The following is a 20,080-nucleotide window of genomic DNA, read 5'->3' as shown; positions in this document are numbered from 1 at the left end:
TGTCTCAGTACACTTGCCATTTACTCCCAATATCCTTTGATTCCTTTCGCCCCAAAAACTGTACTGAACTTCTTGAAAATGTTCAATGGTTTGGCCTCAATTGCTTTCTCTGGCACAGAAGTTCACAGGTTCTACACTCTCTGGGAATAACAGCAAAGGTCGAGGGTTGCAGGTGCGTGGTGATATTCATGCAAGGACCTCCACTGTGTGACAAACTAGAGACCCACCAGTTGCTGATGTGATAAACGACTTCACGATTATACTTCCAGCTTGGCAGGAGTTAGGGTCATAGAGTCATAGAGAAATGCAGGGCAGAGAAAGGCCCTTCAGCCCATCAAATCTGCACTGGTCAAAAGCAATCACCTACCTATTTTATCCCATTATCCAGCCCTTGGCTTGATAGTGTTATATGCCCTGGCATCGCAATGACACATCTAAATACTTGTTAAATATGATGAGGGTTTCTGCCTCTCCCACCCTTACAGCCAGTGAGTTCCAGATTCCTATCATCCTCTGGGTGAATAAAAAGTTTTCCTCACATCCTGTCTAAATTCATGAATAGCAAAAGTTCCAATTAAAGTTCAAATTGCAAGCTAACATTCTTCCCCTCTTTCCCCATCATGCTCACTTTTGAATCAAGAAGTAATAATCCCAATGTGTAATACAAGGGAGAGGTGCAGGTCTTACCATCAGATGGACTGTATAAACACTCTAGTTCAGGCTGTGTTACTAACTTCTGGTGTGGACATCCCATGGCATTCCTTTCACAGTTATTGTAACATTGACAGCAGTGCAATATGAGTCATCAGATATAAAGTACTGCAGCTAATATCTACCTTAGCACTTAATAGAGCATTCTTGCTCCTGCAGGGAGAGGAAGTGCTCTACAAATGGATGTGGCATTTTCAACACTGTCATCAAATCATGTACAAAGAAACAAGGTTGCTTTTCTGACGCAATATGATAGAAATGTTTATTGGGGTATGCAGCAAGAAATAGCTAGTGTCTAATTGGTTTTCCGTCCCATTATTGCTTTCGTTGATATCGATAAAACTGCCCACCAGGAGCAGTGCGTAAGAAGTGGTGATGAAATACCACCTAACATTCTGGAGTTTGACCACGAAACAAACATTTCAAAATTATTCTTTCACAGAATGTGGTCATCTCTGGCAGTCTCTAGCTGCATCTTAACTGCCCTTGAGAAAGCAGTGGTGCGTCACCCTCTTGAAGAATTGCACTCTGTGTGGTGTAACTATATCTACAATGCTGTAAGGAAGGGAATTCAAAGATTTTGACCCAGAAGGGACAAAACAACAGTCCCATGTCAGAATGGTGAGCGGCTCAGAGGAGAACTTGCAAGTGATGGTTCTCCTGTATCTGCTGTCCTTCTAGTTGTCGCAGGTTAGGAGAGTGCTGTCAAAGGAGTCTTGAGGAATTGAGGAAGTGCATCTTGTAGGTTGTACACACTGCTGCCACTGTGCTCTGGTGGTGGAGGGGATCAGTGTTGAAGTTGGTGGATGGGGTGCCAATCAAGCTAGCTGCTTTGCCCTGGATGACTTCAACCTTCCTCAGTATTATGGGGGCTACGCCCAACCAGAGAAGCGGACACTATTCATCAGACCCCTGACATGTGTGTTGTGGATGTTGGCTGATGGTGAGTCACTTTCTGCTGAATTTCCAGCCTCTCGCCCCCTGTAGGATCAACATATTTATGTAAATGGCCCAATTAAGTTTCTGATTAGTATCAATACCCAGCATGTTAAGAGTGTATGTTGGTTCCTAAATCACACCCAAATAATATCAATCACAATTTTGTCCTTTGCGTTTCTAATCAGCAAAAGATCATTGGATACATTTCAAGTTGGGTTGATTTGGATGGCAAGACTGGGGACAGCTGATTAGGAAACCTTTCCTTGGGTGATTGTTGAGTTGGTCTTGTTTCTGCTTAGTACTGTCTCAGGACCCTTTTTAGTCCCTGACGCAGAAACCCAAAACCCATGGGAAAACACAATCCATGAACTACCATCTCCATAGATGCTGCCTGATCTTCTGAATGTCTCCATTTTCATTACTTCAAGATTTGACTAATCCAATGCACTCCTGAGTTGTCTCACATTCTGCAGGCGAAAGTGAGGACTGCAGATGCTGGAGATTAGAGTCGAGAGTGTGTTGCTGGAAAAGCACAGCAGGTCAGGCAGCATTCGAGAAGCAGGAGAATCAACGTCTCAGGCAAAAGCCCTTCATCAAGAATCTCTTGTACCCTATAGATCAACCAAAACCTTTGTGGGCATGTTTTAATTCACAGCAGGTCTTATTCAACTAACACCCTAGTGCTGGCCAACCACATCAGGTCCAAGTGAAACCAAAATTCTGACTTTAAGATTCTCAGCCTTGTCTTCAAACCTCTCCATCCCTATCTCTGTAAACTCTTCCAGCTCTATAACCCTCAGATATCTCTGGACATCTCTAATCCTGGCCTTGTGTATCCTTAATTTTAATCACACCATTGGTGGCCACAGTTTTAGCTGCTGAGTATTCTCTCCATCTCTTTGAGTCACTTCTTAACATCTACTTACTTCACCAAGCAGCTGGTTATCTGACCTCATATCTTAGCCTCATATTTTGGTTTCAAAGTGCATGAGGATGTTTTGTTATGTGAAAGGTGCTATACAAATATAAGTTATTGTTGTTTGCTGGTTTCCATTGAAGACAGACTTCAATAAAACAAGAAGATACTGGACAAACACAGAGGATGCAAGAGAATCTCAACATGTCAGGTGTCAGTTTGTGAAGAGAGAAACAGCTTTAATGTTTCGAGTCTGGAATGATTCTTCATCAGAGTTCCGAATTCCTTTCAAAAGAAGAGTCATACCAGACTTGAAATGGTGACTGTGTTTCTCTCTCCATGGATGCTGCTAGAGTTTCTCCAGCGTTCCTGCATTTGTTTCAGAATCCCAGCATCGGCGATATTTTTGTCTTTAAGCAGGTATGAGAGCTAGCTCTCAGTCTGGAGGCTATGCAGATTATGTGGACTCCCCATTGCAAGGCCAGTAGCAAATTGGCTTTGATTTGTGCTGCGTCAGTGAAAAAGGAACACCATTGACCCATGATTCACACAGGCAACTTTTTTGGAGGGGGGGGGGGGGGGGGAGGAGGTGGATGTCAGCAAACACTGGCCAGTGCTCACTGTCGGCCCCTGGAGAACTCTCCTGAATATTTTCCCAATTCATCTGACAAAACGCTGACAACCGTGGAAGAGGCAGAATTGAAAGAGCTGAGATTTTCTCACTGATAAGGTGGTTGCTTTGAAGTCAGTGTGGTATAATTACAATGTGTTTGTAATAATCAGCAATTCTTTACTGCATTTGGAAATATATTAAAGCAGGAGACTTTGTATATATTGTGCTGGGCTGCTCGGCATTCCCAGTTGTACATTCATTTTTGTAACAGCAAGTTAGTGCCAATGGAATTAATCTGCGCTGCTCCTGCTCATAACATTCCAAGCTTCTCTGACTCACAGAGGGATTATAAATATTTCATTTGTTGATAATTTGCTGTTAGTGTACATTGCTCTGCTTTAAATGATTGATCAATTGAGCATGAAATTAGTATTGCATGGGAATACATTAATTGAAGTGACCTCAAAGCTCATACTGGGTTGCGAAGCTTTTATTGACTCCTCGGTTAGTACTGCAATGGGATTTTAGGATCAACGAGATGATAAGACCACTGTCAGGTAAATTGGCATAAACAATGTCTGCATTATAAATCCAGTGAGTAGTCATAAGACTGTAAAATATAGGAGCAGAATTCAGCCATTTGCCCCATATGAGTCTGTTCCACTATTCAATCATGGCTGATATGTTTCTCAACCCCATTCTCCTGCCTTCTCCCCATAACCTTTGATCCCCTTACTCATCAAGAACCTATCTCAGTCATAAATATACTCTATGACTTGCCTCCGCAGCCTCCCGTGGCAATGAGTTCCACAGAGTCCCCACCCTCTGGCTGAAGAAATTCCTCCTCACCTCAGTTCTAAAGGGTCGTCCTTTCACTCTGAGGGTTGCGTCCTCAGGTCCTGGTCTCTTCCACTAGTGAAAACGTCTTCACCACTGTATCAAGCTCTCTAAGTGTTCTGTAAGTTTCTGTAAGGTCTACAGCCTAGAGTTTTCTGTCTTCTGCCTCCTCCCCTTCTTAAACAAGAGTGTTACAGGAGCCATTTTCCAATCCTCTGGGACCCTCCCTGAGGCTAGTGATTCCAGAAAGATCACCAATGTCTCTGCAATCTCTTCAGCTATATCCATCAGAACTCTGGGCGGGGGTAACCTGTAACCTGTCTGGTCCAGGTGATTTATCCACCTTTAGACCATGCAGCTTCCTCAGCACCTTCTCATTAGTGATGGCCACTACACTCACCTCTGTCCCCTGACTCTCTTGAAGTTCTGGGGTATGCCACTGATGTCTTCCACTGTGAAAATTGATGCAATGTACCCAACAAGTTCTTCCACTATACCTTTATTCCTTTTTAGGGTTGGGGAGTCCAAAACTAAAGGGCACAGGCTTGTGGTGAGAGGAGAAAGATTCAAAAGGGACCTGAAGGGTAACTTTCTCACACAGAAAGTGATGCATGTATGGAACGCACTGCCAGAGGAAGTGGTGGAGGTTGGTGCAAGTCCAACATTTAAAAGGCATCTGGATGGGGATATGAATAGGAAGGGTTGGAGGGATATGGGCCAAGTGCTAGTGAATGGGACTAGATTAATTTAGGATATCTGGTCAGCGTGAACAAAGGGCTGTTTCTGTGCTGGAAACTCGATGACTCTAGAGGCATATTTTTAAGGTGAGTGGAGACAGATTTAAAAGGGACCTAAAGGGCAACATTTTCACACGTAGAGTGGTGTGCACAAAGGAAGTGGTAGACACAGGTCCAATAACATTTAAAAGACATTTGGACTGGTACATTAATAGAAAGGATTGTGGGCCAAATGCAGGCAAATGGGATAAGCTTAGTTTGTGAAACTTGGTCAGTATGGATGAGTTGGACCAAAGGATCTGTTTCAGTGCTGTCTGACCACATGACTCTATACTACCTCTCCAGTGGTTCAATGTCCAATCTTGCCTTTTAGATATCTAAAAAATATTTGAAATCTTCTTTTATATTACTGGATGGTTTACTCTCCTATTTCATCTTCTCTTCTGCCACACCTTATTGTTTTTTCTAGTTATCCTCTGCTGGTTTAAAAGGCTTTCCAGTCCTCTGGCTTTTTACTAATCTTCACCACATTGTGTGCTTTTCCTCTTATGCTGTCCCTGATTGTCCTTGTCAGCCGTGGTTACCTTGTCCTCCCCTTAGTATGTTTCTTCTTTCTTGAGATAAATCACTGCTGTGCCTCCCAAATTATCTGTAGAAACTCCTGCCCTTGCTGCTCCACCATCTTCCCTGCTCGGACCCCCTTCCAATCAATTTAGGCCAGCTCCCTAACCATGTCTTTGAAGTTATCTTTACTCAATTGTAACACCGTTACATCTGATTCCAGCTTTTCTCTCTCAAACTGCAGGGTGAGTTCTATCATTTAATGGTCACTGCCCCCTAGGGGCCCCCATGTCTTGGAGGTGTCAGGGTTGGACTGGGGTGGACAAAGTTAAAAATCAGACTTGAGAGTATGGTTCTGGAAAAGCACAGCAGGTCAACCAGCATCTGAGGAGCAGGAGAATTGACATTTCGAGCATAATCCCTTCTTCAGGAAAGGGCTTTTGCCCAAAACATCGATTCTCCTGCTCCTTGGATGCTGCCTGACCTGCTGTGCTTTTCCAGCACCCCACTCTCGACTCTGATCTCCAGCATCTGCAGTGCTCACTTTCTCCAAAGTTAAAAATCACACAACACCAGATTATAGTCCAATAGCTTCACCTGGAAGCACTAGCTCAAGCTTCTGAATAAACCTGTCGTACTATAACCTGGTGTTGTGTGATTTTTAACTTTGTCCTAGGGGTTCCTTCACCTGAAGCTCCCTAAGTCTGCCTCATTACACCTCACCAAATCCAGAATTGCCTGTTCCCTAATGGGCTCTACCACAAGCTGCTCCAAAAGACCATCTAGTAGATATTCCATGGATTTCATTCCTTGAGATCTGCTGTTAACCTGTTTTTCCCAGTTCACCTGCGTATTGAGGTCCCCCATGATTATTGTAATAGTGCCTTTCTTACTTATCTTTTCTACCTCCGGATTTATTTTCTTCCCCATATCCTGACTACTGCTGGGAGGCCTTTATATAACTCCTGTCAGGAGTTTTTCCCTTTTGCAGTTCCTCAACACAGATTCAACGCCTTCCAATTCTATATCACTTCCTGCTATCTATTTAATTTAATTTCTCATTAACACAGCAACCCTGATCCCTCTGCCTGTCTGTCTGTCCTTTCAATAGGATGTGCGGCCTTGGATATTTAGATCCCAGCCCAGATCCCCCTTGCAACCATGTTTCCATGATACCCACAACATCATACCTACCAAATCCAATCAGTGCTACAGGCACTTCATTTCCTTTACAGTGTGTGATTAACTACAACACCCTCAGTTCTGCATTGACTGACCACCCCCCTTCCCATAGTTGTCTCCTCATCTGCTTTGCCTGAAGTTAGATTCCTGAGCTTCTCCTTACTATCTGTTCAATTACTTATTCTGGAAACTTTAATAACCTCTCCTGAGCCCCCTTCCACTTTAAACTTTTCCATAATTTTCCATGCAAGTGAATATCTCCTTCCCCCCACCATTTAGTTTGAAGCCCTATCCAAATTTTGTTATTTGCCAGGTCTCTGGTACCAGTGTGATTCAGGTAGATCCCATTCCATTGGAACAGCTCCCTCCTTCCTCTCCACCCGATAGCCCATGAATTCTAACCCATTTCTTACACATTAATCTTTGATCCACAAGTTTACTTCTTTAATCTTGTTGGCCCTGTGCCAATTTGCTTGTGGTTCAGGTAGTAATCTGACAATATTAGCTTTTTGGTTCTGTTTTTCAAGTTAACACTTAGTTATTCCCTCAGTGGTACCTCTTGCCTCTTCCTATCTGTATCGTTGGTACCCACATGGACCATAACAAATGGATCTTTCCCCTCCCACTCCAAGTTCCTCTGTAGCCCAGATGAGCTATCCTGAATCCAGGCACTGGGTAGGCAACATAGTCTTTGGGACTCTCAATCCTGGTCAAAGAGAATGGTGTCCATTCCCTGAATATGCTATCACCGATGACAACTACATTTCTCTTTCCACCATCCCCCTTCAATGGCTCTCTGTACCACGGTGCTCTGCTCAGTTTGCTCATCCTCCCTACAGCCCCCACTCTTATCCACACAGGCAGCAAGAATCTCAAACTTAAAGGAAAAAAATTGATCAGTGTTTTCGAATGAGGTGGTGATGTAGTGGTAACGTCATTGCACTGGTAATGCAGAACCTGAAGTGAATGTTTTGATGGCATGGGTTCGAATCCCACTGTGACAGATGGTGAAATTTGAATTCAGTAAAAATGAAACACTGATCTAATGGCGACCATTGTCAGTTGTTGTTAAGAATCCGTCCACTCCCCTATAGCCCTTTTCTGCCCATCCTTACTCAGTCTGGCCTGAGTATGACTCTAGACCCACAGCAATGAGATTGACTTTTAACTGCTCTCTAGGCAATCTACGATGAACAATAAATTCTGGCCCTGTCAGCAGCACCCACATCCCATGAACAACTCAATAAATAAACAGTAGAGTAATTCAGTGAATTCTAGTCTTTAGTTAGACCACAGGCAAACAACATAATCAAATAAGTGGTCTTTTCTATTGTTTGTAGTTGGACATTGGAAGCAAGTGTTGTCTTATGTGCTTTATACGCAGATCATGCTATACAAGTACATCAGAGTAACAAAACAGATTGCAGGATACAGTGTTATAGTTGCCAAGAAGGTGCAGAGAGATTTTTACTTCAGAGGTCCTTTCAAAAGCCTGATAACAATGGGGAAGAACCTGTTCTTGAATCATATGTGTATTCAAAGTTTTATACCTTCTTCCTGATGGAAGAGGGTGGAAGAGTGTTTAACCAGGTTGGGAGGGGGCTTTGATGATGGTGGTTGCTTTTCACAATGCAGCAGCAAGTGAAGATGAAGTCAATGGATGGAAGGCTGGTTTGTGTGATTGACTGGGCTATGTTCACAACTCCCTGTAGTTCCTTGTGGTCTTGGGTAAGAGGAGTTGCCATTCCAGACTGTGATGCATCTGGATAGGATGCTTTCTCTTGTGCCTCTTTCAAAATTGGAAAGTGGCTTTAGGGACATGTCGAATTTCCTTAGCTTCCTGAGGACGTAGAAGCATTGCTGGACTGTCTTGATCGTAGTGTCAACGTGGGTGGACTGGGACATCACCCCCAAGAACTTGACGCTCTCGACCATCTCCATCTCAGTACCATTGACGCAGACAGGGGCGTGCCCTCCACTCCACTTCCTGAAGTCAATGACCAGCTCCTACATTTTGCTGACATTGATGGAGAGGTATTGCAAGGTATTACAACCAAGCCAAATTTTATCTTCATAAAAGCTAATTACTGTAGATGTTGTGAATTTGAGTTATGAAGGAGAAATCTGGATGTACAGGCAGAATTTGGGGGTGGGGGAAATGAAATACAGCTAATAACTAATCACCTCTCCATGAAAGAACTTTGATGAAAAGTCATTGAGTTGAAATGCTGACTCTCTCTCCCTCTCTCACCGTAAATGCTGGTTAGGCCACTGCTAGGGTATTGTGTCCAGTTCTGGTTGCCATACTATAGGAAGGATGGGCATGAGGATCTTGGACAGGGTACAGAAAAATTTTATCATCCTGGGTGCCAACATAAAAAGGATAGATTTACTGTCACCAATTCTTCCTCTTGGGTAAGTTGAACTCTGATACCCAAACAATATATTTGGCAGAAACATAGAATCCCTACAGCATGGAAGCAGGCCATTCAATCCATCACATCTACACCAACCCTTAAAGAGCAAACCCATCCCATCCCTGTAACCCTGCATTTCCCACGACTACTCCATACAGCCTGCACATTCATGTTACTACAGGCAATTTTGCACAGCCAATCCACCTAAACCAGATCTTTGGACTGCGGGAGGAAACCAGAGCAGCTGGAGAAAACCACGCATATTGGGGGAGAACGTGCAAACTCCACACAGACAGTTGCCCAAGGCTGAAATCATACCTGGTACTAACCACTGAGCCACTGTGCCGCCCTGTGATAGGCTCAGTCTTCATGATACAGTAAATATGTTTATTACAATCACAGAGTAGCTAGCCTCATTGCATCTAGGTTAAATAATTGTCACTTGTAAGACATCAGGCTCACCCTACACATTACTGCATTAGCTACATGCTGTTAACACTAAAAGCATTCACTGAAGAATTTGTTAGTTGATGCTACACAACTCTTGGAGAACACTTTGTAACTCTACTCATTCCTTGCAGGAACAATTCTTAAATCTTGTTGGCAAGGCTGGTCTTGTGGTATCAGTTGATCCTTTCAGGTATTAACTGTATTATACAGCAAGAAAGTTGACCACAATGGTTTTGGGAATGAGGAATTTCAGTGAGAATATTCACTTACTCAAAGTGGTGTTGTGCTCCTTGACAGACGATCTTGCCAATTTTAAAGTCAATTTATAAAAAACACTCCCATGATCCAAGGACTAGGAAGACACCAATGTAAGATTTAGGGCAAGAGGTACAAGGGGCTTGGGAATCTGAGGAAGAACATTTTTCTATGCAGAGAGCAATAATTACCAGAATCTCACTGCCTACTAGGTTAGCAGAACAGCAGATGATTGATGATTACAAAATGAAACTGGATGGGAACTTGAGGGAAATAAACTCACAGGGCTCCTGGGACAGAGCAGGGACAGTGAGACAGACTGGGACAGAGCATGGACAATAGAATAGCCTGGGACAGAGCAGGAAGACAGACTGGGACAGAACAGGGACAGTGAGACAGACTCGGACAGAGCAGGGACAGTGGGACGGAATGGGACAGAGCAGGGACAATGGAACAGACTGGGACAGAGCAGGTACAGTGGGACAGAACAGGGACAGTGGGACAAACTGGGACAGAGCAGAGACAGCAGGACAGACTGGGACAAAGCAGGGATAGTGGGACAGACTGGGACAGAGCAGGGACAATGAGACAGACTGGATTGTTCTACAGAGAGCCAGCATGCACTCAATAGCCACAATGAATCAATGCTGCCAGAAACACTGAATATTTCCAGCTTTTTCCATTGTTAATAAAATGTCATCCTCATCTGGCATGCATACAGGCTGGGAAAGGACAACCAGGAGAAAAACATTACTTTTCCCTATAACTCAAACTAACCAAACACCTATGTGTTAACAATCACACACAGCTCACTCAGCACAAGTGAAGAGTAAAACAGAATCACAGAATTGTCACTGTGCAGAAAGAGACCATTCTGCCCCTTCTGTCTGTGATAGCAAACCAAGGAGCTTTGTTTCTCAATATCTCACCAGGCAACACAACGGTTATTTGAGCGGTCTGCCAATGATGCTTTTATCAAACATTTCTCATTTTTTTAAATAAAAGAATAGTACAATCAGCAATCTCTTCACATACAAATCACAAAATGTAAATACATGCAGCGCTAAAATATTTCTATGAAGCACAGAGCTGGAATTAAATGGTTGTCAATTACTGTTTCCAGGAGCAAATTTCTTCTTCACAGTAATAAAATCCTTCACTACTTATTAAATGAAACTCCCTGAAAGCGACAGACTGGGACAGAGCAGGGACAGTGGGACAGACTGGGACAGAGCAGGGACAGTGGGACAGACTGGGACAGAACAGGGACAGTGGGACAGAATGGGACAGAGCAGGGACAGTGAGACAGACTGGGACAGAGCAGGGACAGTGAGACAGACTGGGACAGAGCAGGGAGACAGACTGGGTCAGAGCAGGGACAGTGGGACAGACTGGGACAGAGCAGGGACAGTGAGACAGACTGGGACAGAGCAGGGAGACAGACTGGGACAGAGCAGTGAGACAGACTGGGACAGAGCAGGGACAGTGGGACAGACTGGGACAGAGCAGGGACAGTGGGACAGACTGGGACAGAGCAGGGACAATGAGACAGACTGGATTGTTCTACAGAGAGCCAGCATGCACTCAATAGCCACAATGAATCAATGCTGCCAGAAACACTGAATATTTCCAGCTTTTTCCATTGTTAATAAAATGTCATCCTCATCTGGCATGCATACAGGCTGGGAAAGGACAACCAGGAGAAAAACATTACTTTTCCCTATAACTCAAACTAACCAAACACCTATGTGTTAACAATCACACACAGCTCACTCAGCACAAGTGAAGAGTAAAACAGAATCACAGAATTGTCACTGTGCAGAAAGAGACCATTCTGCCCCTTTTGTCTGTGATAGCAAACCAAGGAGCTTTGTTTCTCAATATCCCACCAGGCAACACAATGGTTATTTGAGCGGTCTGCCAATGATGCTTTTATCAAACATTTCTCATTTTTTTAAATAAAAGAATAGTACAATCAGCAATCTCTTCACATACAAATCACAAAATGTAAATACATGCAGCGCTAAAATATTTCTATGAAGCACAGAGCTGGAATTAAATGGTTGTCAATTACTGTTTCCAGGAGCAAATTTCTTCTTCACAGTAATAAAATCCTTCACTACTTATTAAATGAAAATCCCTGAAAGCTGTGTTGCCTGCAGTTCAGTTTCAGAGGTCAATCGCTAATTCACAATTGTTTTTTTTCCAAATAACCTTTTCAGGGATGTTGTGACAAGGTAAATGATAAATGAGGTAGGGGAGGGTGCATCAGGCCAGAGGCTTGGTTTGGGTTAGTGCAGACTTGATGGGCCAAATGGCTTCTTTTGCACTATAGGGATTCTATGACTGACACACCTTTGCAGTTGAAACATGAACCTGGAGTCTCCAGCTCAGAGGAAAGGTCACTACCGCTGGGCCAGAACAATCCTTAAAATGTTTTTTTTTTACTCCTTTATTAATGCACAGGATGACAGCAACACTGGCTAGGCAGCATTTATTATCCATCCCTAATTGCCCAGAGGACAGTTAAGAGTCAACCCCATTGTTGTGGGTCTGGAGTCACATGTAGGCCAGACCAGGTAAGGATGGCAGTTTCCTTCCCTAAAGGGCATTAGTGAAGCAGTTGGGTTTTTTTCCTGGTAATCGACAATGGATTCATGGTCATCATTAGATTCTTACTTCCAGGTTTTTATTGAATTCAAATTCCACCATCTGCTGTGACGGGATTCAAACCCTCCAGAACATTATCTGAGTCTCTGGGTTAACAGTGCTGCAATAAGACTAAGGTAGGCCATACAGTATCTTAGGGGAATCTTTCTTTGCATTGGTCATGGACAAGGTGTCTCCTTAAGCTGCTCCCTGTCACAAAGGTCAAATAAAGATGGGACAGTTGATGTGTATTCGCTTGTGCTGACATCACTGCCCATGGAACATGGTGACGTCAGCGGTGCATGTGCTGAGCCTGTCACGAGCAGCTGACATTACCGGCTGCATCTGTGCGTGAGCTGGTAGTCATTCTGAGGTACGGTCATTGGACCCGAAACACTAACTCTGCTGTGTCTCTTCATAGATGATGTTAAAAATCACACAACCACAGGTTATAATCCAGTGGGTTTGTTTGAAAGTATTATCTTTCAGAGTGCTGCTCTTTTGTCAGATGGCTGACAAAGGAGCAGCAGTCCAAAAGCTTGTTCTTCCAAATAAACCTGTTGGAATATAATCTGGTGTTGCCTGATTTTTAACTTTTCTATCCCAGTCCAACACCGGCTCCTCCACTTCACGGAGGGATACCAGAGCTGTTGAGTTTTAAAGCAATTTCTATTTTTGTTTCTGATTTCCACCATCTCACAGCTCTTTGGGGATTTATGTTTTGGCCATTTTATCTATCATTTTGGCATTCGGAGTAATCAGTCCAATCTCTTTGAGCTGAGCTGATTGCAGGAAGATCGGCACCACTCACCTCACAGTGCCACCACTGGTGGGAGTACCATGAAGCAGGAATTGCTGCATTTGGCTATTAAAAGTGTTAGAAGGATTCTTAAGACCTCAGTAACCCACTTGAATGACTAACTACATTCATGACAGCAGGCATAATGAAAAGGAAATCTCAGGAAGTAATAAATCCAGAATTGTATCCAAATACTTAAATAATTTATAAAGAACTCACCCAGTAAACACAAGACAGAGTAGTGTACAAATCAATATTAAGACTTGGTTAAACATCGCAGACTGCGTCCTCTGAATGGCTCTATGCAAATCATTCTGGAGAGAAAGAAACTTCCGTTAGAGATTCCAAACACAAATGAGAAATTGTCATCCATAATTCTGTCTGAATAAGTTCTAGCCTGCTCCCCGGAGCTGTGCTTTTCAACATGTAAATAATAATCTTCCTCCTGAGTAGCAATTGTTTCAATGTCATGTTGCACAAACTTTATGAGTCAATCCTGAAGTTTTTCCACACCACAGTGAGTGTAACTGTGACTTTTTTAGAAATAGAATTAGAATTAGAATTCCTACAGTGTGGAAGCAGGCCCTCGGCCCATCAAGTCCACACCGACCCTCTGAAGAGTAACTCACCTAACCCATTCCCCTAACCTATATTTGCCTCTGACTAATGCACCTAACCTACACATCCGTATGGGCAATTTAGCATGGCTAATTGACCTAACCTTTACATCTTTGGATTTATGGCAGTTGACACTATGCCAGGAAACACTGGGAGCCCAGGCCTCTCGGGGCACCCGTCTTAAGTTAACGGTGAGAATCCTGGATTACGGGCCAGCTCCAACACAATAACAGTCTCTCTGAGCTGCAGTAGCGCACTCTTTCCTTGGGACTCACAGGACAGTGATTTTTCAATCTGCCTTTGATAAGGGAACACTGCAGAACATCCCTCCTCACTCCTTCCTCCCCTCCAACGTGAAGTGGTTACCACCCTGACTAAGAGTCAACAGAGGGTGCTTTGGACCTAAATGATGGAAAAGGAATAAGACAAGGGATCAGAAGTAGGCCATTTGGCCCATTTAGTCTGTTCTGTCTTTTAATGAGATCGTATCCGATTTAATAATCTTCAATTCTACTTTCTCTATAACACTTGATTCCTTTCCTGGTTAAAACTCTGTCTATCTCAGCCTTGATTGGACCTAACACCCCAGCTTCAACAGCCCTCTGTGGGAAAGAATTCCACAGAATCACTGCCCCATGAGGGAAGGAACTCCTCCTCATCTCTGTCCTAACTGCCCTTAGTCTGAGATCATGTCCTTTGATTCTCCCACAAGGACAGTCTGTGTCTCTATGAGGTACAACCTCTCTCCGTCTATATTGTCAAGTCCACTAAGAATCCTATATGTCTCAATCTCATGGCCTTCTTTAGACATATTTACAACATTGGTCATCTCTGCTCTGTTGTATTGCTCAAAGTTTGGGAGAGGATTTGTAGCTCGGGTGCTCGTTGTTGTGGTTCTGTTCGCCGAGCTGGGAATTGCCATGCTTCTAGGAATTCCCTGGCTGCTCTCTGTTTGGCTTGTCCTATAATAGTAGTGTTGTGCCAGTCAAACTCATGTTACTTGTCACCTGTGTGTGTGGCTACTAAGGATAGCTGGTCATCTCGTTTCGTGAATCTGTGGATGAGTGCCATGCCTCTAGGAATTCCCTGGCTGTTCTCTGTTTGGCTTGTCCTATAATAGTAGTGTTGTGCCAGTCAAACTCATGTTACTTGTCATCTGTGTGTGTGGCTACTAAGTATAGCTGGTCATCTCGTTTCGTGGCTAGTTGGTGTTCATGGATGCGGATTGTTAGCTGTCTTCCTGTTTGTCCTATGTAGTGTTTTGTGCAGTCCTTGCATGGGATTTTGTACACTACATTGTTGTATTGCTTCAGGAATTAATAGATAACTCATGGAGACGACCTGTTAGCAAGCTAGAATTTTGAGAAAAGTAAAGATTAGCAAGTGGCAACAGCTATACAGTCACAGATTTATAAAGTGATCCAGCATGGAAACAGACCCATAGTCCAATTAGTCCATGCTTAACATAATCCCAAACTAAACTGGTCCCACCTGATAGCTCCTGGCCCATATCCATCCAAACCTTTCCTATCTTTTAAATGTTGTACCTGTGCCCACATCCACCACTTCCTCAGGAAGTTCATTCCACAAGCAAACTACCCTCTGTGAAAAAAAATTTGCCCCCATGTCTTTTTTAAATCTCTCTTCTCTCACCTTAAAAATATGCACCCTTGTCTTGAAATCCCCCATCCCCGGGAAAAGACATCTACCATTCACCTTATCTATACCTCTCACAATTTTATAAAACCTGTATAGGGTCACCTCTCGACCTCCTAACCTCCAGTGAAAAATAATCCCAGCCTTTCTTTATAACTCAGCCCTTCCATTCCCGGCAACATCCTGGTAAATCTCTCCTGATCACTCTCCAGCTTAATAACATCCTTCCTGTAACAGGGTCTACTGTGTCATTTCCAGCAATTATATGTTCTAGGGAAAGACAAACTTCAAATACAGGGTTGGAGGTGGATTCTAATGAAGTGTCCGCTCCCAAACTGCTGGCCAGACTTTCTTCTTATTGAATGTTGTGTTTTACCAACATCCTGTGTTTTCATATTTGACGTTTTATTTTAAGATTTGATGATGCCAACTTTGCAATCCTGAAGTTGCTCCTGACACCAAAGTTTTTTTGGTGAACATCTTTTAGAAATGTAACTGCAGGTTTACCTTGGGATTCAAAAATGTTAATGCAGTCTTTGAAAGGAAGCAGGATTCAAAATAAATGACTCAGAGTCACTTACTATCATGTTCTCCAGCACATGCTTGGCTAGCCAACAGTTTAGAAAGACTGGGATGAAGAGATTCCTCAGAGGTGGCCAGAAAATCTGTAATAGAGACAAAGAGAATGGACTCACTCAGAAGGAAACAAGTTTAATTTAACTAGTGCCCTATGCTCAGAAACAACATCCCCAAACACTTCACACATGGAAATGCAGACTGGAAAGGGAGAGTTGGGTGGAGGTGGGGTCCCAAGAAAATGGATCAGAGACAACAGCAGAGGTGGGTAGATTTAAGAAAGCGATCAGGAAGTTTCAACCAGGAGAGCCAAAGGTTCTGCTGCCAATGGTGGTGCAAAGGAAAAGTGAGCAATGTGCAAAGGCCAGAGTCAGGAAGCAATTGTGTGCAGGTTGGAAATACCTGTGTGGTGCTTTGAGGTGTTCCCAGGTTACATACAAGTGTAATTCATCAAGACTGAGCTCTCATAGAGGTCAGAAAGATTTCCAATCTGTGCTGTATTGTTGTTCAGCTCTCTGCACATGGTGAACAGTTTCACCCCAATGTTTATGATAGCTCAACCTATCAAGTACCCCGACAATTCTTATATATATTTTGAGAAGATGTAATTATTAGCTTCTTTTGGCTTGACAGCAGTTGCTTGTCAAACACTCTGCGTTAGGCCAGGGGGAAGAAGATAATCCTCAAAGCCAACACTCCTGATTAATATACAGTGATGCCCCACAGTTTAAAAACCCCATGACACTCCCTATTAATGCTCCAACATCTGTGAAGATTATGTGAGTGAGATATTGCAGTGTGATTATAATCAGCAGAACACAATCCACTTAGGGAGTAATAGATTCAGAAGAGATGATGACAAGGGAAACACTGATATGAAACAAAAGTCAATAAAACAGTAATTGATGGATTATATTTTATGTTCAATGTTTCAGTTAACTTGACCTTAATCTTAACTTTAATCTTCAGTCAAGTTCAGAAGTCACACGACACCAGGTTATAGTCCAATGGGCTTACTTGAAATCACAAGCTTTCGGAGTGCTGCTCCTCCGTCAGCAGAAGTGACCTGGTGTCCTGTGACTTCTGACCTTGTCCACCCTTGACCTTGTTCAACACTGGCACTTCCACATCTTGGCTACCATCGATACCACAAATAAGACATGTTTTAATTGAAACTTGTTAACTCAATTTTCCCACTATTTCCTTTTAACTTATATATTTTCAATAAACTTAAGGTGGAGAGGATCTCCAAGAAGATCACGCATATCGACACAGACATCAGGTTTCTGCACACTTCACTCAATGAAAGGACAGCGCTCTGAAAGCTTGTGATTTTACTTAAACCTGTTGGACTGTAACCCAGCATTGTGTAACTTCCGACCTTGTCCACCCCAGTCCAACACTGGGACCCCCAAATCATGGCTCTAATCTTTGGTGTCATTAATGATCTAGGTAGAAACCAGTAACGTTTTTCTAAAATCTCTAAACCCAAGTATTTACTAAAAGAACGAAGCCACAAGGTTTACAGTTTAAATAAAAGACATTTAACTAAACAAAAATCAAACAACATTAATAAAAATAACAAAACTGTCAGTTACAGGATGATATTAAAAATCTAATGAGCACAGCTAAGACATGTTTTAATTGAAACTTGTTAACTCAACTTTCCCACTATTTCCTTTTAACTTATATATTTTCAATAAACTTAAGTCAGACACTGAATAGAAATTTGAAGATTAACACTTGGTCCGAAAGGTTGCTTCGTTTTAACTTCCTGCAGTGGGCGGCACGGTGGCACAGTGGTTAGCACTGCTGCCTCACTTTCCCACTATTTCCTTTTAACTTATATATTTTCAATAAACTTAAGTCAGACACTGAATAGAAATTTGAAGATTAACACTTGGTCTGAAAGGTTGCTTCATTTTAACTTCCTGCAATTGTTCCCTTGTTATCAACTCCTAGTGCAGACACAAGCATCATTAGTGTCATAGTGTAATCAGCTTGAGTCAGAACCCTTCTTGTACGAATGTTCTTTAACTCTGGAATCCTGCATTTAAAACTCTCCCTCCTCACAGCTGAGTTATACCAGAACTTCAACTCAACCTTATGAGAGTCCTTCAGTTATTAAACTTTTTGTAGAAGTTCAGCCAAACTCAGTTTGAAAGCAATGTTTCCTGCAGCAAATATGATCTCAACTAAAACTAAAACTCTTCTCAAAACTAGACTCGTTCCTACAATATACTGCCCCTATAATTACCCTTTTTGTTGACCTTTTTAACTATTGTTTATCTCTGAGGCAAATCAATCAAATGATCAGTTATTGGAAATAAAGGGCTTCACTGGAAATCGCCTCCTCAATACAATTATTTCCTACAGGGGCCCTTACTTCAAGGTAAAGTGCAGGGCTTTCCTCAAAATAGATAAGAAACCACATATCTAACAGCTCTATTCGAATCGTAGAATCATACAATCCCTACACTGTGGAAACAAGCCGTTCGGCCCATTGAGTCCACATCAACCCCCCAAAGAGCAACCCAGCCAGACACACACCCCTACCCTATTCCTGTAACCCTGCATTTCCCACGGCTAACCCACCTAGTCGACGCATGTTTGGACACTATGGGACAATTTAACATGACCAATCCACCTGACCTACACCATCTTTGAACAATGTGAGACAATGTAGCATGGCCAATCCACTTGACCTACACCATCTTTGAACAATGTGGGACAATATAGCATGGTCAATCCACCTGATCTGCACATCTTTGGGCACTGTGTGACAATATAGCATGGCCAATCCACCTGATCTGCACATCTTTGGGCACTGTGGGACAATTTAGCATGGCCAATCCACCTAACCTGCACATCCCTAGACACTGCGGGACAATTTAGTTAAGCCAATCCATCTAACCTGCACCTCTCTGGATACTATGGGACAATTTAACATGGTCAATCTACCTAACCTGCACATCTATGGACTGTGGGAGGAAACCGGAGCACTCGGTGGAAACCCACGCAGACATGGGGAGAATGTGCAAACACCACACAGACAGTTGTCCAAGGGTGGAATCTATTCTGGAAAGCAGGTTGGTGAAGGGTAGTTCTAGAGCTAATATTTACTCTGCCAACATTTATTTCCAGGGTGAAATGATACGAGCATATATCTCTGAACTCAACCACAGCACGGTTTCAATAAACATATCGTGATGTGCTCAAGCAAACAATCCTAATTAATATCTACACCTACATTAAATCAAACAAAATTAATATATAAATAACACACACATCACAAAAATTCCCTTGAGAAGGTGAGGGTACGTTGGGAGGCATTAGAGATCAATAGACGCCTACAGAACAGAAAAGGTATTTTGACCCATCCAGTCCATGTCAATCTTTAGATTATTTGAAAGGAAAGTGTGTGTCTTTGTCGACATGGAAACACGATTGGCAGAATAACAGGTTTGTGTTACAAATATTTTCCTTGTCTTGCATTTACATTTGAGCTGAAAGGACATGCAGCCTTGCAATGACACATCCCAGATACACTAGGAGCAGGCAGTCCCTACTTTAATGGACTGAATTAACATTTCCAGTGGAAACCCTGGTGCTCAGGGGCATAAAAGTACAGTAGCCCCCCCATACACGAGGGGTACACGTTCTAAGACCTACCGCGGAAGCCCAAAACTGCAGATAAGAGTAAACCCATTTATTTCAATGGGAAACATATCTTCCCGGCAGCCTCCTGGTCCCTGGTTCTGGTACGTTCTCTATAATATGTTTGTATCACGGTAAACCGTGAATAATTGAATCCATGGAAATCAAATATGGAGGTCGCCCTGTACACCAATATGTGTTACAAAGTCTGTTGTCTCAATCTAGTCAGCTCAGTAGCTTTTCCAAGCCAGCTTTTTTTCCAAGAAACGCAACACAATTAATGATCTAAACTGTACTTTAGCAAAAAGGTATTGAGCTGAAAATGTGTTGCTGGAAAAGCACAGCAGGTCAGGCAGCATCCAAGGAGCAGGAGAATCAACGTTTCAGGCATGAGCACTTCTTCAGGAATGAGGAGAGTGTGCCAAGCAGGCTAAGAGAAAAGGTAGGGAGGAGGGACTTGGGGGAGGGGTGTTGGAAATGTGATAGGTGGAAGGAGGTTAAGGTGAG

At 42.9% G+C, this 20,080-nt stretch overlaps 1 protein-coding gene across 5 annotated transcripts in view; it reads right to left on the bottom strand.

Annotated features, from left to right (window-relative positions):
- Positions 1-20,080, bottom strand: part of kcnt1b (potassium sodium-activated channel subfamily T member 1b) — a 416,882-nt gene that overhangs the window by 138,780 nt on the left and 258,022 nt on the right. For all 5 annotated transcript variants that reach the window (XR_006316044.1, XR_006316045.1, XM_043720458.1 and 2 more), the window contains 2 exons: positions 15,922-16,005; positions 13,286-13,380 (listed from right to left, as the gene is read on the bottom strand). Coding sequence is in view for 3 of the 5 variants with exons in the window: in XM_043720458.1 (XP_043576393.1) it covers positions 13,286-13,380; positions 15,922-16,005 (179 nt within the window). In the remaining 2 variants the exon portion in view is untranslated. The remainder of the gene's footprint in view (positions 1-13,285; positions 13,381-15,921; positions 16,006-20,080) is intronic.

The sequence above is a fragment of the Chiloscyllium plagiosum genome, chromosome 30 (assembly GCF_004010195.1).
Source record: "Chiloscyllium plagiosum isolate BGI_BamShark_2017 chromosome 30, ASM401019v2, whole genome shotgun sequence".
NCBI classification, from domain to species: domain Eukaryota; kingdom Metazoa; phylum Chordata; class Chondrichthyes; order Orectolobiformes; family Hemiscylliidae; genus Chiloscyllium; species Chiloscyllium plagiosum.
This window is presented reverse-complemented; position numbering and strand designations above follow the sequence as displayed.